Raw genomic sequence first — 22,725 nt, 5'->3', positions numbered from 1 at the left:
CAGTATAAATCATCAAGGAAGAGTTCAAGTGGCAATGAAAACGAGGTGAGAAAAGGGGGTAATATAAATTATTTAAAATGTTCACTTTTCATATGTAGTTGGCTCAGAGTAAAATGTAATCTATCAGTTTGTTATTGATTTGATGCATGGGTTTTCTCCAAAAATAAAAGCTGGAAAATATTATACAGTTATTAATTTAATCATGTAATTTCCATATGTCCTTTGTAGTTCAGCTTTAGAGTTTTATTAACATTTATCTTGAGGAGTTCCTGTTGTGGCACAGTAGAAACTAATCCTGAGAATGTGGGTTCCATCCTTGGCCTCACTCAGTGGGTTGGGGATCTGGCATTGCTGTGAGCTGTGATGTAGGTGTAGGTAGCAGACGCGGCTCAGATCTCACGTTGATATGGCTGTGGTGTAGGCTGGCAGCTGTAGCTCCGATTTGACCCGTAGCCTAGGAACTTACATATACTGCAGCCCTAAAAAAGAGGAAAAAAAAACACATTTGTCTTGAAACCTAATTCATTAATTTAAAATTATTTTATTTTCCCATATTTTATCTTCTTAAATTAACCTGATCAGTTGAGATTTTTTCCTTTGGAATTTATTAATCTCTTCTCACAACCCTGTATACTATTTTAATATTTAAAATTAGACATATGATTTATGCATTACTATAAATTTTTCTACTTTATCATTTTAAGCTATGCATCAGTCTGGCATTTTTGAAATGATGCAGTCTATCATCATAAATACTTAAGCTTTGTGTATTTTTGTTTGGAGGAATTGGTAGTTAATTTGAGTTGAATATTTGGCAGGGCTTCTGAAAAGTCCTTTAATTTTAGGAAATGGAATCTCCCCAAAAATATTTGTTGTACCCTGAGCTAGAGGTTCAGCTTGGCTGTTCTCCCTTTATATTTTATATTCACATTGGTCTTGCCTGCTTCAATATCTAATCAGTTAATAAAACCTACTTTTTTTGATACTGTAATATTTTGAATATATTCTCTACCTGCATTTCTGCTGTTTCTGCTCTGGCACAGGCCCTCATCATTTCTTGCGTGTACTACTCCAATAGCATCTTTGTTTTTCTCCCTTTCTTCAGTCCATTCTCCTCTCTGATGCCAGTGATTGTTTCAGAGAACACAAATATAATGAGGCCATTCTCTTGCTTAGAAACCTTTAGTGTCGCCTCATCACTTAGAAAGTAAATTCTGGGTCCTTATTGATTAAGTTCCTGCTTACCACATCAGCCTCAACTCATGATTTGCCCTTCTTTCACTGTACTCTCCCAAAATACAGAACAGCAAGGTTTTCTGCACACATCCTTTCGCTTATTGCTTCTGTGCCTTTGTCCTTGTTGTCCTCTCATCTTAAAATATTGTTTGCTTCTTTCTCTGGTAAACATCTACTCAGTTTTTCACTTTCTCAGGAGACTTGCCTTTCTCCACCACCCCCATCATTTTCCCCAAGTGCCCCTTATCTGTACCTTATAAATATGGTATATATACAGCTTTGTTATTGTAGTGAAAAAATTGTATTACTTGTGTAATGAATGATACTATCTCCCCCTACACACACACTGAGAGATCCTTGAGTAGATGACATTTTACTAAATTTCAGTGTTCCCAGTGTCTAACACCAGTGTCTGACATACAGCAGTCAGTAATCATTTGTTGAATGATGAATACATGTCTTATGTGGTATGCACATTCTAGGTTAAATGTTAAGATTTTGTATTTGTTTAGTAGTAGTCATCAAAAATACGTGGATCATTTCATTTTACTTTATGCCATCCAATTCTTTGTCCTTATTTCTAAGCCTGTGTTACATGTACATAATTTTCCAGGTAAACGTTATTGTTTGGGTTGATGGAATTTTACACGCCTCCATGTGCCTGTCTCAGGTTGTATCGTATTTTTGCCATTTCCCGTCAGGAATTAATCTTAACACATGGACATTTTCTAAGAACTATAGAAAGGTTTTTCATTTGTAATATTTAAAGGAAATAAATTTATAAGAAAATATTTGAGGAGTTCCCGTCGTGGTGCAGTGGTTAACGAATCCGACTAGGAACCATGAGGTTGCGGGTTCGGTCCCTGCCCTTGCTCAGTGGGTTAACGATCCGGTGTTGCCGTGAGCTGTGGTGTAGGTTGCAGACGCGGCTCGGATCCCGCGTTGCTGTGGCTCTGGCGTAGGCCGGTGGCTACAGCTCCGATTCAACCCCTAGCCTGGGAACCTCCTTATGCTGCGGGAGCGGCCCAAGAAATAGCAACAACAACAACAACAACAACAACAACAAAAGACAAAAAAAAAAAAAAACAAAAACAAAAACAAACAAACAAAAAAACCCACATCCTCATGGATACTAGTTGGGTTTGTTTAAAAAAAAGAAAATATTTGATATGAGTAGATACTACTTCTGAAATTTTAAGTGCTTATGAATCACCTGGGGATCTTACTGAAATACAGATTCTGATTCAGTAGGTCTTGGGAGGGGCCTGAGCTTCTGCATTTCTAACAAACTCCCAGAGGATGCTGATGCTACTGGTCCACAGATCACACTTTGGCAAGGTGGTAGATGGTATTCTCCAGATTCTTCCTTGAGTTGATCAGAAAATTTTCAGTTTTCCTTTTATGTGTCTAAATCATCATTCATATTTAAATTTCATTTTTCATATTTTTATTTTTATATTTTAGCAAGACAGTGATAATGCTAATATGTCACCACAATCTCCAGTATCATCTGAGGTACAAGTTCTGTTTTTTAATGTGTTTATGTAGGTTTATTTGTCTCTTCTCTCTAACTTCATCTCTCTTTTTTTTTAAATGTAATTTATTTACCCATATTTAAAAGTTGATAGGTTAATTTGTACAACTTAGCCTATAAAAAATTCTAAGAAAACCATATTTTTGTACAAATATTCATTACAAAATCACTTAAATTACATATTGGAAAATGCCTATAAATCACAGAAAATAATTCAGTTTATAAATAACTTATGTTTTAAAATTCATCCATATTTTGAAAAAATGATAAGAACAGCTTTCAAATTTGGAATTTGAAAAAAGTATTTCAGCATTGTGCAATGGCCTTTGGTTTTTTCTCATAACCAATTAGGTCTGAAAGCAATGCAAGAAAAACTTCCTTTTTCCACGAGAAACATCCCTGAAGTGGGTTGTTCCTATCGACAAGAGGGTACATACTTCCTAGCATCTTAGACCTAAGGCAGGAGTGTGGGGAAAAGGGGTAGACAGAAGTTAGTATTTCTGAGATCTCAATTAAAGACTCTGGTGGTTTGAATAATTGACTCTTCTAATTTAGTTAAACCTATTGCTTTGAAATAAGAGATAAATTTAAAAAATTCTAAATAGTCTCTCTTCTACTTCAGATTATCTTATTTAGTATTCTAAAAGTGTATTGGCATTAGTAAATAAATGATTATGCATTCATTTGGTGAATTCAGGACTTTGTCTAAATGTTTGGATGATCCAAATTTACTGTATAACTTTGGTTAATTAGGTAGTGCTTCATTTTATGTGGGTGGTGTTAATTTTTTGAAAAGTCAGGAGTCTTTGTTATTTTGATTGAGTTGCATTGTAAAACTTTTAAATGGATTTGGGCATTGTTTTATAAGCATGTTTCTAAATTATATGGCAGGTAAAATGGTTTATATTCTTTTAGAAAATAATTTAAATTAAGATATCCTAAAATTAGTTTTTGTCACATGCTTTTGTAAATCCTTTCTTTTACTTTCAGTTATAATAAATGTAAGTGATGACTTATTTACCTAGTGGCTTTATGATTTTAAGATCTATGCTCATAAGGAGAGTATTAATGCCAGTTTTCTCAAACAAATTATATTGCTTTTATAATACATTTTTCTTGCATTTGGATAAATGAAATTTTTGTCTGGAAATTCATAACACTTTAACCGAAATAATCAAGACAAACTGTGAGGCTTGTGGACAGATAGAGTAGTGAGTATGTATTTTAGTAGCTCAACTGACATTCAGCTTGAACTACTTATCACATGCTAATCAGAAGATTCAGAGTCAACAGAATTCTAATTGTTTCAGTTTCATCTGTGAAAGAAAAATGTTAAAAACAATTAGTATAGTGCTTTACTATTAACAAAGTGCTTGTCTATATGTTTAAACCTAAGAGCAGTCCCGTAAACTGGGTATTATCTTCATCATTTTATAGCTAAAGAGACTGATAACTTCCTAAAGACTCCAGTCAGTATATGATAGAAGCCCATACTTCGTTGTACAGATTAAATAAGATGCTGCTAAAATTGCATTATCTTCCATTTTGTAATTTACAAAGTACTTTCTTTTAGTCATCTGTTTTAATTTTCACAAACATCCCATTTTAAAGATGAAGGAACAGTAATAGAGAAATTAAATGTTTTGTTCAAGACTTAGGCTAAGCTTTCTGACTCTAAGTTCAGATTTTTAAAATATGGAACTCCATAGTCAGAGTTCCCATCGCGGCTCGACAGAAACTAATCTGACTGGTATCCATGAGGACGCAGGTTTGATTCCTGGCCTTGCTCAGTGGGTTAAGGATCCGGCATTGCTGTGAGCTGTGGTATAGGTCACACATGTGGCTTGAATCACGTGTTGCTGTGGCTGTGGTGTAGGCCAGTAGTTATAGCTCTGATTAGACCTCTAACCTGAGAACCTCCATATGCCGCGGTGCAGCCCTAAAAAAAGACAAATAAATAAAATAAAACATACCACAGTTCTTTCCACAGCATACTGTTGTGTGGAAGCGCTTTGAAATAATGTGCATTCAGATAGAAGAAATAATACTTTGTTATCTACCACTTTGCAGCCCCAATTAGTATGAATGTGTGTATTTGCCTCAGATTATACTGAGTGTGAAGTTCATAGTAGATACTTGAGTAGGTGTTGCTAATTTCACTTATCTTCTCATTGCAACTTTTTTTTTCATTTTAAGTGAGGCTTTCATCTGGTTCTTCATTTAAAAAGTAGTATCTGTTTATTTTATATGCTTTAATGATTTTCATTTTCCTTATGCTGTGAGAGAGAAGTATATAAAGGCTCAGGTCATTTAGCAAATATTTATAGACCTTTTAAAAGTAATATATCTATTTGAATTGAAATGTAGTTTACCTTTCTTTACTCCACTAATCATGGAAAAAATAAATACTTCTCAAATTGGGATGGATATGAATTACTGCCTTGATTATTTTGAAAGAAAAGAGGTTTTATTTGTTTTTTGTTTTGTTTTGTTTTTAGGAGTATGATAGAACTGATGGTTTTACACATGGTCCCTTTGGCTTGAAGCCTAGATCAGGTAAATATATACTCTGTAAATATAATTTATTGATTATATATGAAACTAGAGTTTCTGAGCTTAAATGGGATTGATTCCATAGTTTTAAGTACACATAGATTCTTTCCCCTCTCCTAAAAGTAATTTTCTCTTAACCTTATTTGTTTTTCCAATTCCCATTCCCCATTTCTTTCTTCCTCTTTACCTTCAAGCTCCTGAAACCTCAGCTTTTTGCCTTAAATATACTGCAGTCTTATTTCTACTCTACTGTGACTGCTATTAGAATGACCACTCTGCCAGCAGACCAAACACTGTTTGAAATTATAGCACTCCATTATATTGTGGTTTTAAAAAGGGATCTTTTCGAATTTGGCAAGCCCAAAAGAAAATGGATCCATGTTACTTGGCAAGGTATTGAATTATAGTTTTTATTCCTGAATAACTGTATTGACCTTCAAGAATAATTTCCTTTTTCTTTAAAGATAATAAAGGTTGATTTGTGTTCAATAATAATTTTTAACCTGGATCATAAGTTTCTAATAACGTATTTTTAAGTAAGAACATATATAGGTGGTAGAAATCATTACACCTGTCTTCCCTTTTGCTTTCAGTTATGCAAATAAGTATGCAAAAAATATTTAGAATTAATTAATAATAATAGTGGTTTATGTAGTTTTATACTAGTTCTTTTTATCATACCTCTTTCCTCACTGATGGTTGATCCTTCCTATTAGCTTTGTAATAAGCTAGGAAATTTTGGTTTTTTAATAGCTTTTAGCCGCTCATCTCGCCAAGAATATGGGGCAGCAGATCCTGGTTTTACAATGAGAAGAAAGATGGAACATCTACGAGAAGAACGAGAGCAAATACGACAACTTCGCAATGTAAGTCAGATTGACATTTCAAGTATGCTTTGTAGAAATGAGTTCAGCTTGGAAAATTAACAGATATTTAAAAAAATTTTTTAATTTTTAAATTATTTTATTGAATAATTGATTACAATGTGTTAATTTCTGCTGCACAGAAGAGTGATTCAGTTATACATATATACATTCTTTTTGGGTTTGTTTTTTTTTATTAAGGTATAGTTGACTTGCCATGTTGTGCCAATTCCTGCTGTACAGAAAAGTGACCAAGTCATACATATATGTACATTCTTTTTCTTTCTTTTTCTTTTGTGTGTTTTTAGGGCTGCACCTCGGCATATGGAGGTTCCCAGGCTAGGGGTCCAATCGGAGCTATAGCCACCGGCCTTCGCCACAGCCACAGCAACGCCAGATCTGAGCTGCGTCTGCGACCTACGCCACAGCTCATGGCAACTCCATATCCTCAACCCACTGAGTGAGGCCAGGGATTGAACCTACAACCTCATGGTTCCTACTCGGATTCGTTTCCACTTCACCACGACGGGAACTCCTATACATTCTTTTTCTCATATTATCTTCCATCATGTTCTGTTGCAAGTGATTGGATATACATAGTTCCTCGTGCTGTACAGTAGGACCTCATTGCTTATCCATTCTAAATGTAAATAGTTTGTATCTTCCAGTACTCTTTAAAATTTTGGATTATGTAATGATAATAATATAAATATATAACATGTATTTAGATAGAATATCTGTGATTTATATTCATTTCTTTTATAGAATCTCGAATCCAGGTTAAAAGTAATTTTGCCTGATGACATTGGAGCTGCACTGATGGATGGGGTTGTTCTTTGCCATTTAGCCAATCACATAAGGCCACGTTCTGTAGCTAGTATTCATGTGCCATCACCAGCAGTGGTAAGTTTTGTCTACAATTTGTCAGTTCTCTAAAGGAAGATAGAGCTTCTTGAAATAGTCTTTAAATAATACACCTCAATAAATTTAATTTTCAGTTTTGATTAATATTTATAAATAAATATTCCTGAAAATATACTTTTTTTTTTTTTTTTTTTACTTTACAGCCTAAACTGAGCATGGCAAAATGTCGAAGAAATGTAGAAAATTTTCTTGATGCTTGTAAAAAGTTGGGTGTCTCACAGGTAATTATTTTTCTAATAAAATAATCATTTAAATGTTAATTTATTACATGCAATCTGAATTCTTCTTCACATAGGAATTAATAATGCTTTCTGAATATTAAAATGAATACCTTCCCTTGGTTCCTTTTACTGAGTTCCAGCTTTAACTGTAACAGCTATCTAATCAAGGTTTTTAAGCTGCTTTTAAAGTGATTATAAAACAGCTTTATATATAGAAAAATGTACTGATCATATACATCATCAATTAAGCATAAGTTAGAGACCATATGACAAGTTGGTTTGAAGACATTGCTGCTTATATTTTTCCTCATGGAGGAAATTTGGAGTCCTTTAATAAATCTATGGATAAACTCTGATTAGAAAATTTGCATTCAGTGGGAACATTTTCTTTCTCTCTCTCTGTTAATGCTGCAGCTGCAGCATATGGAAGTTCCCGAGCCAGGAGTCGAATTGGAGCTGCAGTTGTGGCCTACACCAATCCAAGCCACATCTGTGACCTGTGCTGCAGCTTGTATCAACACCAGATCCATAACCCACTGAATGAGGTCAGGGATCAACCCTGCATCCTCACCAACACCTTAACCCACAATGGGAACTCTGGGTGTGAACAGCATCTTAAACTTTATAATATTCAAATCGGAAATCTTAGTAACATATAATACCTCAGTGAATAAACTTTTCTGACTTGTTTATGTTTCATGTAATAATTGCAATACTATAAAATTATAGTATACCATAAAGCAATATTGTAAATATATAATGAAAATGAAAAATCAAAATATTGCTTTTTTTGAAAACATTGTAAGCCGAACATCAACATGACTAACTATTGAGAGGACATGGAATTGTTAGCAGACCACAATCTAGTTGTACTTTTTTTCTTTTATTTTTTATTTATTTATTTATTTATTTATTTATTTATTTTTTCTCTTTTGTCTTTTTGTTGTTGTTGTTGTTGTTGTTGTTGCTATTTCTTGGGCCGCTCCCGCAGCATATGGAGGTTCCCAGGCTAGGGGTCGAATCGGAGCTGTAGTCACCAGCCTACGCCAGAGCCACAGCAACGCGGGATCCGAGCCGCGTCTGCAACCTACACCGCAGCTCACGGCAACGCCGGATCGTTAACCCACTGAGCAAGGGCAGGGACCGAACCCTCAACCTCATGGTTCCTAGTCGGATTTGTTAACCACTGCGCCACGACGGGAACTCCTCTTTTATTTTTTAAAGTTTAGATTTTTGAGATATAATTGACAACATTTTGTGAGTTTAAGGTATACAGTATGTTAATTTGATATTAACATATATATTGAGTTGTGCTTATTTAAGTTATCTTTTCAATAGTGTCAAAGCAATGTGGTCTACAAGTTCTACTTTAACGTCTTTCCTCAAGTGAATATATATAATTTATAGAGAAATCAGTTGAATTACTCTGTAAGTTGGAAATCTCATGTCGTTGTCCTCTAGTTACTTATCTGTGCTTGACATGATGTTTTAAAAATTTAATTCTTAAAATTTTTATGTTCTTTCTTTTTTGTACTCTTAATCTCTTAGTGTGAAAATAGAACAGTTAGGAAGGCTTTTTAGTTATTGCATTGTATACATTTTGTCATTTTAAGAATTTTTGGAGGAAGGGTTCTCAATAAACATTTATTGAATGAATGAGGGAACTTGTTCAGTCACACTTTTAGTAAACAGTGGAGGAGCCAAACTCTGAACCCTGCTGTTCTAATTCCAGAGCCTACCCTCTAACATGTATACTTTCTATTTCTGTTCTTTTTCTTGAAAGAAAATACAGTCCAATATATTTCTGATACCTGCTTGATACATTAGGCAAGGAGGATAAAAGGGAAGGTCTTACAAAAACTATTTTACTTAGCTTACTCTTCTCTCTCCAGCTTGTTGTTCTAGGACAGGGTTAGTAGCTTACCTATCCTCACCATAAGGGGGGCAATGGAGGGGCCATTCAAAACTCCCTGTATTTTTAACAGTTTTATTGAAGTATAATTGACGTATAGTAAAGTGCATGTAAATAAATTATACAGTTTGATAAGGTTTGACATATGCATACACCATGAAATCATCACTTTAGTCAAGATAATGAACACATCCTTGTGTCCCTTTGCAATCCTTTCTTCGTCAGGCATCCACTAATTTGCTTTCTATTTTAGTTTGCATTTTCTATCTGGAGGTGTATAAAATTGGAATGATAGAATATATACAATTTTTTTCCTGCCTCTTTCACTCAGTATAACTATCCTAAGGCTCAGCAATGTTGTTGCATGTATAAATAGGTCATTCCTTTTTATTGTTGTGTAGTATTTCATTATATGAATATACCACAGTTCGTTGGTCCATTGACCTGTTGATGGCCATTTGGATTGTTTCCAGTTTCAGGGACTACTACAGATAAAGCTGCTATACAGTTATGTGCAAGTCTTTGGATATATGTGTTCTTTAATTTGGGGTAGATACGTGGGAGTGGAATGACTGGAAAATATGGCAGGTGTATGCTGAACATTATAAGTATAAAACTTTATTCCAAAATAGTTGTACCGTTTTTCATTCCCATCAGCAGTGTATGAGAGTTCCAGTTCCTCCACATCCTCAATAACATTCAGTATGGTCAGTGTTTTTTTTTTAATTTATCCATTCTAATAGGTATGTACCGATTTGTCAGTGTGCTTTTAATTTCCATTTACCAGAAGACTGATGATACTGATCATCTTTTCAAAGGCTTATTTGCCATTTGTATGACTTCTTTTATGAAGTGTCCTAATCTTTTGATCTTTTGTCTATTTTTTCTTTCACTTTTTAAAGCTTTATTGAAGTATAGTTGATTTACAAGATTGTGATGATTTCTGCTATACAACAAAGTGATTCAGTGATATGTATATGCACATCCATTCTCTTTCAGATTCTTTTCCCACATAGATTAACACAGTATATTGGGTAGAGTTCTCTGTTCTATACAGCAGGTCCCTTTTGGCCAATCATTCCATATACCTCAGTGTGCATATGCCATTTCCAAACCCCTAGTCCGTCTCTCCTCCTACTCCCTGTCCCTTTTGGTAACCATAACTTTTTCAAAGTCTATGAGTCTGTTTCCATTTTGTAAATAAGTTCATTTGTATTCTTTTTTTAGATTCCACATATAAGTGATATCTTATGATGTTTGTTTTTCACTGTCTAACTTCACTTAGTATGATAATTTCTGGGTCTATCCATAATGCTGCAAATAGCCTTGTTTCATTCTTTTAGTGACTGAGTAATATTCCATTGTATATGTGTATATCTTTTTTATCTATTCTTGTCCAGTAGACATTTAGGTTGCTTCCATGTCTTGGCTATTGTAAATAGTGCTGCAGTGAACATTAGAGTGCATATATCTTTTCAAATTATAGTTTTCTGTGGATAGATGCCAGGAGTGGAATTGCTGGATCATGTGGTAATTCTATTTTTATTTTTTTGAGGAGCTTCCATACTGTTTTCCATAGTGGCTGCCCTGATTTATATTTGCCCCAACAGTGTAAGAGGGTTCTCTTTTCTCTATGCCCTCTCCAGCAATTATTGTTTGTAGATTTTTTGATGATGGCCATTCTGCCTGGTGTAAAATGGTACCTCATTGTAGTTTTGACTTGCATTTTTCTAATAATTAGTGATGTTGAGCATCTTTTCATGTGTTTTTTTGGCCATCTGTATGTCTTCTTTGGAGAAATGTCTACTTAGATCTTCTGCCCATTTTTTGATTGGATTGTTTGGGTTTTTTTTGCAATTGAGCTGCAGAAGGTGTTTGTATATTTTGGAGGTTAATCCTTTATCAGTTGCTTCATTTGCAAATATTATCTCCCATTCTGTGGGTTGTCTTTTTGTTTTGTTTATGATTTCCTTTCTGTGCAAAAACTTTTAAGTTTAAATACATCCCATTTTTTTAATTTTTGTTTTTATTGTTATTACTCTAGGAGGTGGATCTGAGAAGATATTGCTGGGTCTATGTTAGAGAGTGTTTGGCCTATGTTTTCCTCTAAGAATTTTATAGTATCTGGTCTTACCATCAGTGTGGTTTTAATTTCCATTTCCCTGAAGATTCATGCTGTTGAACATCTTTTCAAGGGTTTATTTGCCATTTGTATGATGATTTGCCATATGTAAAATGAAGTGTTTCTAAACTTTTGTCTTTTTTTTTTTTCTGTGTTTGTCTGCTTTTTAAATTGAGTTTTCTTAATTACTGAGTTTGAGATTTCTTTATAAATTATAGATAAAATTCTTTATCACATGTGCGATTTAAAAATATTGTATCCTAGTCTTTGACTTGTCTTTTCATTCTCCTTACAGTATTTTTCAAAAAGCAGAAATTTTGATGCTTTGGAGTAAAATTTGTCATTTAAAGAAATCAGTTATGTTTTTGGTGTTAAATCTTTGCATAACTTAAGGTCACAAAGGTTTTATCCTATATTTCTAGAAGTTTTACAATCTTAAGTTTTACATTTAGGTTTGTAATCAAGTTTTAGTTATTTTTTAACATGTTGAAAGATATAGGTTGAAATTATCTTTTTTTAGGCTTGGGATTGGGCACACGCATTGCCTTTTTAAAAAAAAACTTTATTATTGAGACATATTTAACATACCAAAAAATTTACCCATTTAAAGTGTATAATTAAATTGTTTTTCTTATAGTCGCAGAGTTGGGCAACACTAAGTGTAGAATATTTTATCACCCTAGAAAGAAACCACTTACCTGTTAGCAGTCCCTCCTCTGTTCTATCTCTATGAATTTGCCTATTCTGGAGAGGAGATATTAATGATATCATAAAATATGATATCTGTTATCTTTCACTTAGCACAGTGCTCTCTAGGTTAATCCATGTTGTAGCATAAAACAGTACAGACATACCTAGTTTTATTGCATTTCACTTTACTGTGCTTCACAGATACTGCATTTTTTTTATGAATTGGAGGTTTGTGGCAATGCTGCATTGCCAGATGATGATTAGCATTTTTAGCAATAAGGTGTTTTTTTTATAACGGTTTATTTTGTTAGACATAATGCTATTGCATACTTAGTAGACTATAGTATAGTGTAAACAAAACTTTTATATGTACTAGGAAACAGAAATTCATATGACTCACTTTATTGCAATATTTACTTTATTTTGGTGATCCAGAACTCAACTCTCAATATCTCTGAGGCATGCCTGTACTTCATTTTTTCAGGGCTGAGTAATATTCCATTGTATGTATATACCGTGGTTTGTTTACTATTCATCAGTTGGTGGATATCAGGGCTGTTTCCACTCATTTTTTATTATGAATAATGCTGCTATGAACATTGATGAAATGTTTTTGTTTGAATACTTGCCTTAATTCTCTCAGGTTATATGGTAGATTGTATAGTTGCTTTATGCTAGGTTATATGATAACTATATATTTATCTTTTTTGGAACTGCTAAATTATTTTCCAATTTACATTCCTACCATCAATATATCCTCACCAACAATGATTATTGTCAACCTTTTTTATTTTAGTCATCCTTGTGGGTGTGAAGTGATATCTCTGTGGTTTTGATTAGTGTTTCCCTAATGGCTAATGATGTTGGGCATCTTTTTGTGTGCTTATTGACTATTCATATATGTTTTTGGAGAAAGGTCTTCAAATGTTGTGACTTAATTGAATCAGTCACATTTTTATTATTAAGTTCTTTATATATTCAAAATATAAGTTCCTTATAAAATATATGATCCTAGTTTGCTGAGAGTTCTTATTAGGGACAGATGTTGAATTTTGTCAAGTGCTTTTTCTACACTACTGAGGCAACATTTTTTTTTCTTTTACAACATTGTTAATTACATTGGTTGATTTTCAGATATTAAGTCAAACCTGGACTCTTGGTATAAACCCCACTTGGTCATGATAGATATTGTTGTTATCTTTATGTTGTTGGATTCAATTTGTTAAAATTTTGTTTAGACTTTTTGCATCTATATTAATGAGGTTCTTGGTCTTTAGTTTTAATGTTTTTGCTTGGCTTTGGTGTCAAGGTAATGCTAACCTCATGGAACATGTTAGAAAATATTCCCTGCTCTTCGCTTTTCTTGAAGATTTTGGGTAGATTGATGTTATTTCTTTATTAAATATTTAGTCAAATTCATTATTGAAACTTGAATCCTTCTAGGCAATGGGTTTTCTTTGTGGGAAAGTTTTTAACTACAATTTCAGTTTCTTTAATAGATAAAGAGCTATTCTAGTTTTCTGTTTAGTCTTTTATGAGCTTGGATATGTGGTGTCTTTTGAAGAATTTGTCCATTTCATCTAGTTGGTCAAACTTATTGTTATGATGTTGTTTTTAATGTCCTCCATATTATCATTTTAGTGTTTGTAGCATCTCTTGTGATGTCGCTTCTGATATTGGCAATTCATGTATTTTCTCTCTTTTTGCTGATTAATCTAGCTAGGTGATTTATGAATTAAAAAAAAACTTCTCAGTGAACCAATGTTTGGTTTCATTGATTTTTTTTTTACTATTATTTTCTGTTTTTTAATTTTATTGTTTTCTCTCTCACCTTCATAATTTTCTTCTTTCTGCTTACCATTGGTTTAATTTGCTCTTTTTACAGGTTCTGTGGTGGGAGCTGATGTCGTTGATTTGAAACCACCTTTCTCTTTTCTAATGTATACTTCAGGGGTTTTTGAATAAATAAGCCAAATATTAGGAGGACAACAAATGTTGCAGTAAAAATGGAATGAGAAGATAATTTTTGAGAACTCTTTTAATAAATGGGCATATTGGAGTTCCCATTGTTGCACAGTGGGTTAAGGATCCAATGTTGTCTCTACAGCAGCTCAGGTCACAGCTGTGGCTCAGATTTGATCCCTGGCCCGGGAACTTCAATATGCTGCGGGTGTGGCCTAAATAAATACATGGTAATATTATCAGTAGTATTTGGTGATTGAGTTATGGGAGTAAGGAAGAAAGAGACTATTATGATTCCCAGGTTTATGTTGAGAGAGACTGAGTGATATATTACTGACTGAGGTATAGAATACAGAGGAGAAGTTAATTTAGCGAGGAAGTAGTTCTCTTATGGACATGTTGATTTTGGTATGTCTGTTGGACATCTGTTTGGCTGTATCAGGTTGACATTTGTTTCTGGAGATGAATAGAGAGATATTGGCAGGAAAGTAAAGATTTGAAAGTCATCAGATTGAAGATATGGTTGTTACCATTTGCAAATAGGGGCCCATTCTTGCCAAGGCTTCTAATGTTTTGAGAAACACGGGATTTAAAAAAAAAGGAATGTTTCTAGATTTGTAAAACACTATGCTAGCCAACTTGTAAAACAAGTTATAGACCAGATGGGGCCTGTAGATGCTCTGTCACCTACTTTATACATTGCTAGCTTATTTTCCTGAGATGAGTGGGTGTCCCAAGTGAAGCAGTAGACCGCATTACTTCTTCAAAAATGCTACCAAATTTATTTGGTGTTGTGCACATGCATGCAGTGTTTCAGTTGAAACCCTTACAGATTTGATATGGCTTTGAGAATACCAAAGAGAGGATATAGTGTAAAAACAGAAGAGGGTGAATACAGACCCTTGAAGACATTAAGGTTGTTAGAAGAGGATCAGGAGTTCCCCTTGTGGTGCAGCGGAAACGAATCAAACTAGGAACCATGAGGTTGCAAGTTCGATCCCTGGCCTCGCTCAGTGGGTTGAGGATCAGTGGGTTGCCGTGAGCTGTGGTGTGGGTCACAGACGCGGCTTGGATCCCACATTGCTGTGGCTCTGGCGTAGGCCGGTGGCTACAGCTCAGATTAGACCCCTAGCCTGGGAACTTCCATATGCTGCAGGTGTGGCCGTAAAAGGACAAAAGACAAAAAAAAAAAAAAAAAAAAAAGAGGGTCAGTGAAGGCTAATGAAACCTAATGTAAAGTTGTTTCTAAACCCTCTTTTTCATATAGTTGTGAAGATCATATGACACATGTGATGACTTAGAAGAGGAGGCAGTTATTATTTATCAAATTCTAACTGTTGGAACTAAGAATAAGAAGCAACACAACCTCACTAGAAGCTGGAGGGGAGTAACCTTAAGACAAAAAAAAAATACTGAAGTGCTGTATACATCACAGACCACAGTACCTCAGAACTCTGGTAGAAAGAACCAGAGTGACCAGTTTTATACAGGACAACAGTTTACAAAGAACTTCCATATATAGACTGTTCTGCTTCTCACATAGTCCTATTTTCAGGATGAAGAGGGTCTCAAGGAATTTTAGTACCTTTAGTACTTTGTATGGCCCTTAGATCTCTTGGCTGGAAATAAAGTGCTCTTTCTGCTCTAGCATGAGAGATTAGGGAATATCTAGTACCACCACTTCAATTTAAAATATTTGCTTATGAGTTCCCGTCGTGGTGCAGTGGTTAACGAATCCGACTAGGAACCATGAGCTTGCGGGTTCGGTCCCTGCCCTTACTCAGTGGGTTAACAATCCGGCGTTGCCGTGAGCTGCGGTGTAGGTTGCAGACGCGGCTCGGATCCTGCGTTGCTGTGGCTCTGGCGTAGGCCAGTGACCACAGCTCCGATTCGACCCCTAGCCTGGGAACCTCCATATGTCGCAGGAGCGGCCCAAGAAATGGCAAAAAGACAAAAAAAAATTACCTCTTCTTTAAAAAAATATATGGCTTCATCTTCAAATAAATAAATAAATAAATAAATAAATAAATATTTGCTTATTATGTGGATCAAATCAACCTCAGATCAAAACACACCCCATAGAAGTTCCCTACGTGGTGCAGCGGAAACGAATCCGACTAGGGACCATGAGGTTGCGGGTTCAGTCCCTTCCCTTGCTCAGTGGGTTAAGGATCCGGTGTTGCCGTGAGCTATGGTGTAGGTCGCAGACGCGGCTCGGCTCGGATCCAGCGTTGCTGTGGTTCTGGCCTAGGCTGGCAGCTGTAGCTCCGATTGGACCCCTAGCCTGGGAACCTCCATATGCCCCTGATGTGGCCCTAAAAGGACAAAAGACAAAAAACAAAACAAGACACAGTTCATGAAATAGAATTCCATACCATAAAAGTCTATTGAAACAGACATTTTAAAATTAAAATTTAATTAGAATTCTGTACTTTTTACTTGAAGTTTTCTAAAAAATGTGTTTTAAAAACCCAGTTCTGGAGTTCCCGTTGTGGCACAGTGGAAACGAATCTGACTAGGAACCATGAGGTTGTGGGTTCAATCCCTGGCCTTGCTCAGTGAGTTAAGGATCCAGCGATGCTGTGGCTGTGGTGTAGGCTGGCAGCTGTAGCTCTGATTAGACCCCTAGCCTGGGAACTTCCATATGCCGTGGGTGTGGCCCTAAAAAGACAAAAACAAAAAAACAAAAACCCAGTTCTGACATTTAAGCTTTGCTGCACTGTTAAAAAGTGAATGTTCAGATGTTCAGATATCATTTGTTTTGTTTTTCAGGAAAGGCTCTGTTTGCCTCATCATATTTTGGAAGAAAGAGGTCTTGTGAAAGTTGGTGTCACAGTTCAGGCTCTTCTTGAATTACCCACAACCAAGGCATCTCAGCTTTCTACAGCTTGATATAACATTTGGAAATCATATGTGTCTAGTTTCATTTATTTGAAGTGATTTCAAATATCTTAAATTTATGAGTAAGGATGTCTAATCAAAAATACTTTTATTAAATCAGGCCTTAGGCTTAAGAAAAATTATGTTAAAATATCAAGATTAAATTTCCAATTGCCCAAACTTCTTTTGGGGGAAAACTGGATCAACTTAATAAGAGTTTTTGATAAATTCAAATTCTGTTTTTACTAAGTCAGTTGATAACCTTGATTATTTTAACAATCAGATTAATACTAAATTTAAAATGTGGTTTCAATTTAATTAGGTTTTTTATATCATAGCATACTGGTAAATGTCTGCATAATGTAATCATTTTTACCAATTTAAAACAATTCTATATTTGAGTTATTTAATATACTTGTAATTCTAGTTTATACATAATTTCTTCAATCTTTGGTCTTAGTTTTCTAGAAAAAAAGTGAGTGGAAATTACAGAATTCTGGCTTTATATTAAATTCTTTTAGTATTATAGGTTGGTGCCAAAATATTTTCAGTTGTACTGTAGATTGTTTACATGTGAAGTGCCTGTGTAATTGATAACTCATATAGTCTTAAGCATTTTTGCAATTTCTTTTTATGTATTAATGGAATCAATGGAATTTTAAAATATTTTAGTAGATTTTGTAAGTTCAGTAATATGTGAGGATAAACCTCCCTCACATTGTGACATTTGTGTCTTTATTTAGTCCATTGCATTTTTCTTAAATTGGTTATTTCATGTCTTCAGATAAACAATGTTAATATGCTTAATTTATGCTATTTAATTTTGCAAAACTTAATCATCTTTTAAAATTATTATTTGAAGAGTATTTTATTTCTGTATTGAAAATCTTACACAAAGCAGTAAGGTTTTTGAGAACTAGCAAAGTACTTAATTGTCAAGGACATTTTGATAAAACTGCCAAAGTTTGGGTTTATGTTGTGACTTTCAAGAATGTTATATCAGTGTGCTGCCTTTGGTTATATTCAGATTCAGAGAGCAGCAATTGAGGAGTAGGTTTTTATTCAAAAATAATGTCCATTTTTGGATCCAGTAAATCTCAATGGATCCTCAACATGATGTTGAAATAAACACAAACCATTCTATAAATCTTTTCATAAGTATACTGTGTTATATAAAGTCCTTGTTTAATTTAGAGATGGATAAAATTTATGTTGGTAGTAGTGCAGGAATTTTTCAAAAACATTACTGTAATAACTCAGTTTCCTATAGAAGAATCTTAGTATAATTACTTTTGTACTAGTCAGGCAAGTATCATATCTTACATATGTGATTATTTGCACTTGTTACCTCTTAATATGGATGCAACTTATTAAAAATGTTGGCCTGGGTATTTCAAAGGTATATATAAAAAGTAAAAATTATTGTGCCAAATGGTATAGTAAGAGTTGGTTTAGCATCAACTCTACTTTTTTTGATCAGTTGGCATGAAGCCATATAATTATTTTGACTTTAGGATGCAGATGTGTTCTTTACATTCCCCAAGGGTCAAATTGGAGCTTTTAAATAATTAAAGCTTCTTAAGACTAAGAGGTTTAAAAGTTAAATTATTAGTAATTTATTACTTTACTTGAGCTAATTAGTTACTATTTTTCAGTTGGATCTTAAAAAAAAAAAAAAAAAGCAAACCTCTTTGACATAATCAGTCTCCCCTAGTGAAAGCGTGGGTAATAAAGGTAAGAAATGACAAGTAAATACCTTAGTTGTTAGTTTTTAAGATAAAATTTTGACAGTGTTACAAATAAAGTGATCATCAGAAGCTACAGCAATCATTCATACTGCTTTAATAGTTATCATGCTGTAGGATTCCTCTTGTTAATCAATCTAGATGTTAATTATTTTACAAGTATTTTCATGTTTCATATCATTGAAATATTAGTGAAATTATAGGCCATTTCCTTAATGCATTTCACTTACTTGTCAATTAATTATTGCTTTAAAAGAAAAGTACACCAGAACCTCTGTAGCATTCTTTACTGCATTTAAGATGGATCTATTTGATTTCCATACCATGGCCATTTATTTACTGTAGTGGCAAAAGGCAACACTGTCTCCATGGCAGTTTCATGGCATAGTCCCCAAGCACATATTATACTAAGGCTCTGATGTATTTCTTTTTAGTAGTTTTTAAATAAGTTTAAAATTTATTCTAAATGGTTTTTATGGTTATTATATATTTACTTCATCAGTTATTGAAATAAGAACAATTATCATTATTTGAATTGGATTTGAGATTTGAAGAGGGTTAAGTAATCAAACTAAAATATTTTATTAGGCCCTAAAACATGAGTAGATAGCTACTTCTGCTCAATTTTATTCCTGTATGGCACAAGAAAGAGGTGATGTTGGATATGTTAGAATTGAAATAAGGAGTAAAAATACATTACCATTTGTTTAATAATTATCTTTACAAAATGCTAGTTTATTGACTTTTCTAACTGAATTTTTTGAAGAATTCAGAAATGTTTGTATGGGTCACAGATCTATCATGATTGATTTTTATGATACATTTAAAAATAAATGGAACACTAAATGTATATTACCGATGTAAACTGTGGATAAAGTTGAATGAAAAAATTAAATTCAGATTTCATTTCTCCCTTTCTATCTCTTTTCTTAACATCATGGCATTCATTTTTTGTAGATATTTGATAGCTTGTGTCTGTGTTCTCTAGTGTGGAAAAATAGACTTCGAGAGGATATTCAAAGTAAGTTGAGTCTAGATTCTCTTTACATCATGATATTTTTAGTAGGCAATGTTTTCTTAAAAAATTATTTTCTAGGATAGCTTCACAAAATGATGTCACCTTTATATAAGATAGACTGTGTAACATAAATGTCAGATAAACCTTTACATAAAAGGTAGGACAGGTCAAATTCTGATTATTTTTATTGTGGATTTTAGTGCAGGCTATATGATTGAATTATCCTTAAGCTATTTTCTAATAAATTTAATCTTTCAGGAATTCCCTAGTGGCATAGTGGTTAAGGATTCAGCATGTCGCTGCTGTGGCTCAGGTTCAGTCCCCAGCCCAGGAACTTATGCATGCTTCAAGTTTGGCCAAAACATTTAATCTTTCATTTTCAAGTAATTCTAATTTTTAAAATCACATATTTTATTAAAATGACTTATTTATCTATAATTGTTATTCATCCTAAAAGGAGAAAGTTATTCAGGTAACTATTATTGAAGATAATTGCCCCGTTTTATAGTTACTCACTTTTGTCTCAGACTTGAAGAAGTACTTAAGTTGTTTGAAAACTAAGTTTATCACAGAATTTTGAATTGTCTTTAGATAATGATACTAAACTTGTTATTTGCTTTAGTAAATTTTGATATTCTACATGGAATGGTCATAAAATTCTCAGGAATCTGTCCCAGTGTCCAGAGCACTCCAAGGGACTGGGTTGCCTTTGGTTCATTACTGTACATTAGATCAATTTAGAAATGCCCAGATAATCTTCTCTTCCTTAAGGTATAATCTTTTCTATCCTTGTACTTTTAAAACATGAAAAATATCTCTATGCTTATGGTGTTTAAATAGTTAGATTTTCTGTAGGTGTGTATGTGTGTGTTCAGGAACGTTTAATGCAAGGCTACAGCTGTTTTAGTGAAGGAGAACCTTACTGTGTTGGAAGACCAGAGTTTAGACGTTAATGAGAATTCTGACATCAGTGTTAAGAATGGAAAATTGCTGATTGAATCATTTGAAAGTTAGCGTAACTTATAAAAAGAGATTCTTTAAAGTGTGATCTTTTAAAAATGTTAAAGAAATTATTGCATACTATTTTTTGATTCTCAAATACATAATTTTGATTACTCTGCCATTTAGAATTAGGAATAGATTGACTTTTTACTGCACTCCATTAATAGGCATCAAGTATCTACCTAAATAGGTGAGAAATGCATTAAGTACATATGTAAATACATAAAAAGAAATAGCTTTTTCAGATAGCAAATTGAAGTTTTTAGAATTTAGTTCAGATTATCTCAGTTTCTTCTAATGCAAAAAAATATGAAGTGATGTATAATTTATAAAATAGTAATTACAATTATACCTTAAGGCAGTGATTGATTTTTTATTTTATAAGTTTCAGGTGTACAGCATTATAATTTGACATCTGTATGTACATACTACAAAATGATCACCACCACAAGCCTAGTTATCCATCACCATAAAATTTACCCTTTTCACTTCTTTGTCCTTCTTCATTTACCCTTTGCCCTTCAACTCCCTTTTTCTCTGGTAATGACTAATCTGATCTCTCTAATCTATCGGTTTGTTTTTGTTTTATTTTCTTCCCTTTTTTTATATATATATATATTTTTTGTCTTTTTACTATTTCTTTGGGCCGCTCCCGCAGCATATGGAGGTTCCCAGGCTAGGGGTCGAATCGGAGCTGTAGCCACTGGCCTACGCCAGAGCCACAGCAATGCGGGATCCGAGCCGCGTCTGCAACCTACACCACAGCTCACGGCAATGCCGGATCGTCAACCCACTGAGCAAGGGCAGGGACCGAACCCTCAACCTCATGGTTCCTAGTCGGATTCGTTAACCACTGCGCCACAACGGGAACTCCATTTTTTTAGATCTCATTTAGCAAAATACCTTCAAGGTCCATCCATGTTGTTGCAGATGGCAGAATTTCATTATTTTTATGGCTGATATTCCACTGTATATACCACATCTTTATCCATTCATCCATTGATGGATGCTTAGTTTGTTTCTATATCTTGGCTATTGTAAATAATGCTGCAGTGAACATAGGGGTGCATATGTATTTTCAAATTAGTGTTTTTCTGTTCTTTTGGTAAATATGTAGAAGTGGGATAGCTGGGTCATATGATAGTTCTATTCTTAATTTTTTAAGAAATCTCCATACTGTTTTCCATAGTGACTGCACCAATTTATATTCCCACCAAGAGTGTACAAGGGTTCTCTTCTCTCCACACTCTCTCCACATTTGTTATTCTTGTCTTTTCAGTGATAGTCATTCTAACAGGCAGGTGATTTCTCATTGTAGTTTTGATACACATTTCCTTAATAATTAGTGATGTTGTACATCTTTTCATATATCTGTAGGCCATCTGTATGTCTTCTTTAGAAAAATGTCTATTTAGATCCTCTGCCCATTTTAAAATCAGGTTTTTTTGTTGTTGTTGAGTTGTATGAGTTCTTTATGTATTTTGGATATTAACCTCTTATATATGTTTTGCAAATACCTTCTCCCATTCAGTAGGTTGTCTTTTCATTTTGATTATGCTGTCCTTCACTGCGTGGAAGCATTTTAGTTTGATGTGTCTCATTTGTTTATTTTTGCTTTTGTTTCCCTTACCTTTGGAGTCAGGTCCACAAAAACATTGCTAAGACTGATGTCAGTAAGTTGATCACCTATTGAAATTTATCATTTTGAATTTTCATATTTTGCAAGCTAATTTTTAAAATTTACCTCTCAGTACTACATGTCATTGAATATTCATTTCTGCTTGTTGGTAACAATGATCATGTTTCTTTGAAAAAGAATTCTATTTATTTTGAATTACTGTATATTACATTTGCATGGATTAAAATTGATATATCCATTCCATAGATTTGTAAAATATTCTATTATAGAAAACAATATTTCATAAATTTTGTTTTTTCTGAAATAATTTATTTCTAAAGCAATTACCTTTGAAATCTTTATGTGAAGCTTTAGAATATTTCATGTTAGTTTAAATGTAATGCTTTTATGTTTGTTTGTTTGTTTATTTATTTATTTATCGCTT

At 33.7% G+C, this 22,725-nt stretch overlaps 1 protein-coding gene across 2 annotated transcripts in view; it reads left to right on the top strand.

Annotated features, from left to right (window-relative positions):
• LRCH2 (leucine rich repeats and calponin homology domain containing 2) overlaps positions 1-19,554 on the top strand; it is a 103,371-nt gene extending 83,817 nt beyond the window's left edge. Inside the window, exons 15-21 of one of the 2 annotated variants that reach the window (XM_021079893.1) lie at positions 4-45; positions 2,701-2,751; positions 5,269-5,326; positions 6,077-6,189; positions 6,952-7,089; positions 7,254-7,331; positions 16,790-19,554. In XM_021079893.1, coding sequence (XP_020935552.1) covers positions 4-45; positions 2,701-2,751; positions 5,269-5,326; positions 6,077-6,189; positions 6,952-7,089; positions 7,254-7,331; positions 16,790-16,909 — 600 coding nt within the window. In that variant the 3' untranslated portion in view covers positions 16,910-19,554. The remainder of the gene's footprint in view (positions 1-3; positions 46-2,700; positions 2,752-5,268; positions 5,327-6,076; positions 6,190-6,951; positions 7,090-7,253; positions 7,332-16,789) is intronic. The other variant, XM_021079894.1, reaches the window with a different exon arrangement.

The sequence above is a fragment of the Sus scrofa genome, chromosome X (assembly GCF_000003025.6).
Source record: "Sus scrofa isolate TJ Tabasco breed Duroc chromosome X, Sscrofa11.1, whole genome shotgun sequence".
Lineage (NCBI taxonomy): Eukaryota > Metazoa > Chordata > Mammalia > Artiodactyla > Suidae > Sus > Sus scrofa.
The sequence above is the reverse complement of the archived record's forward strand: the minus strand, read 5'-3'. Positions and strand labels throughout refer to the sequence as shown.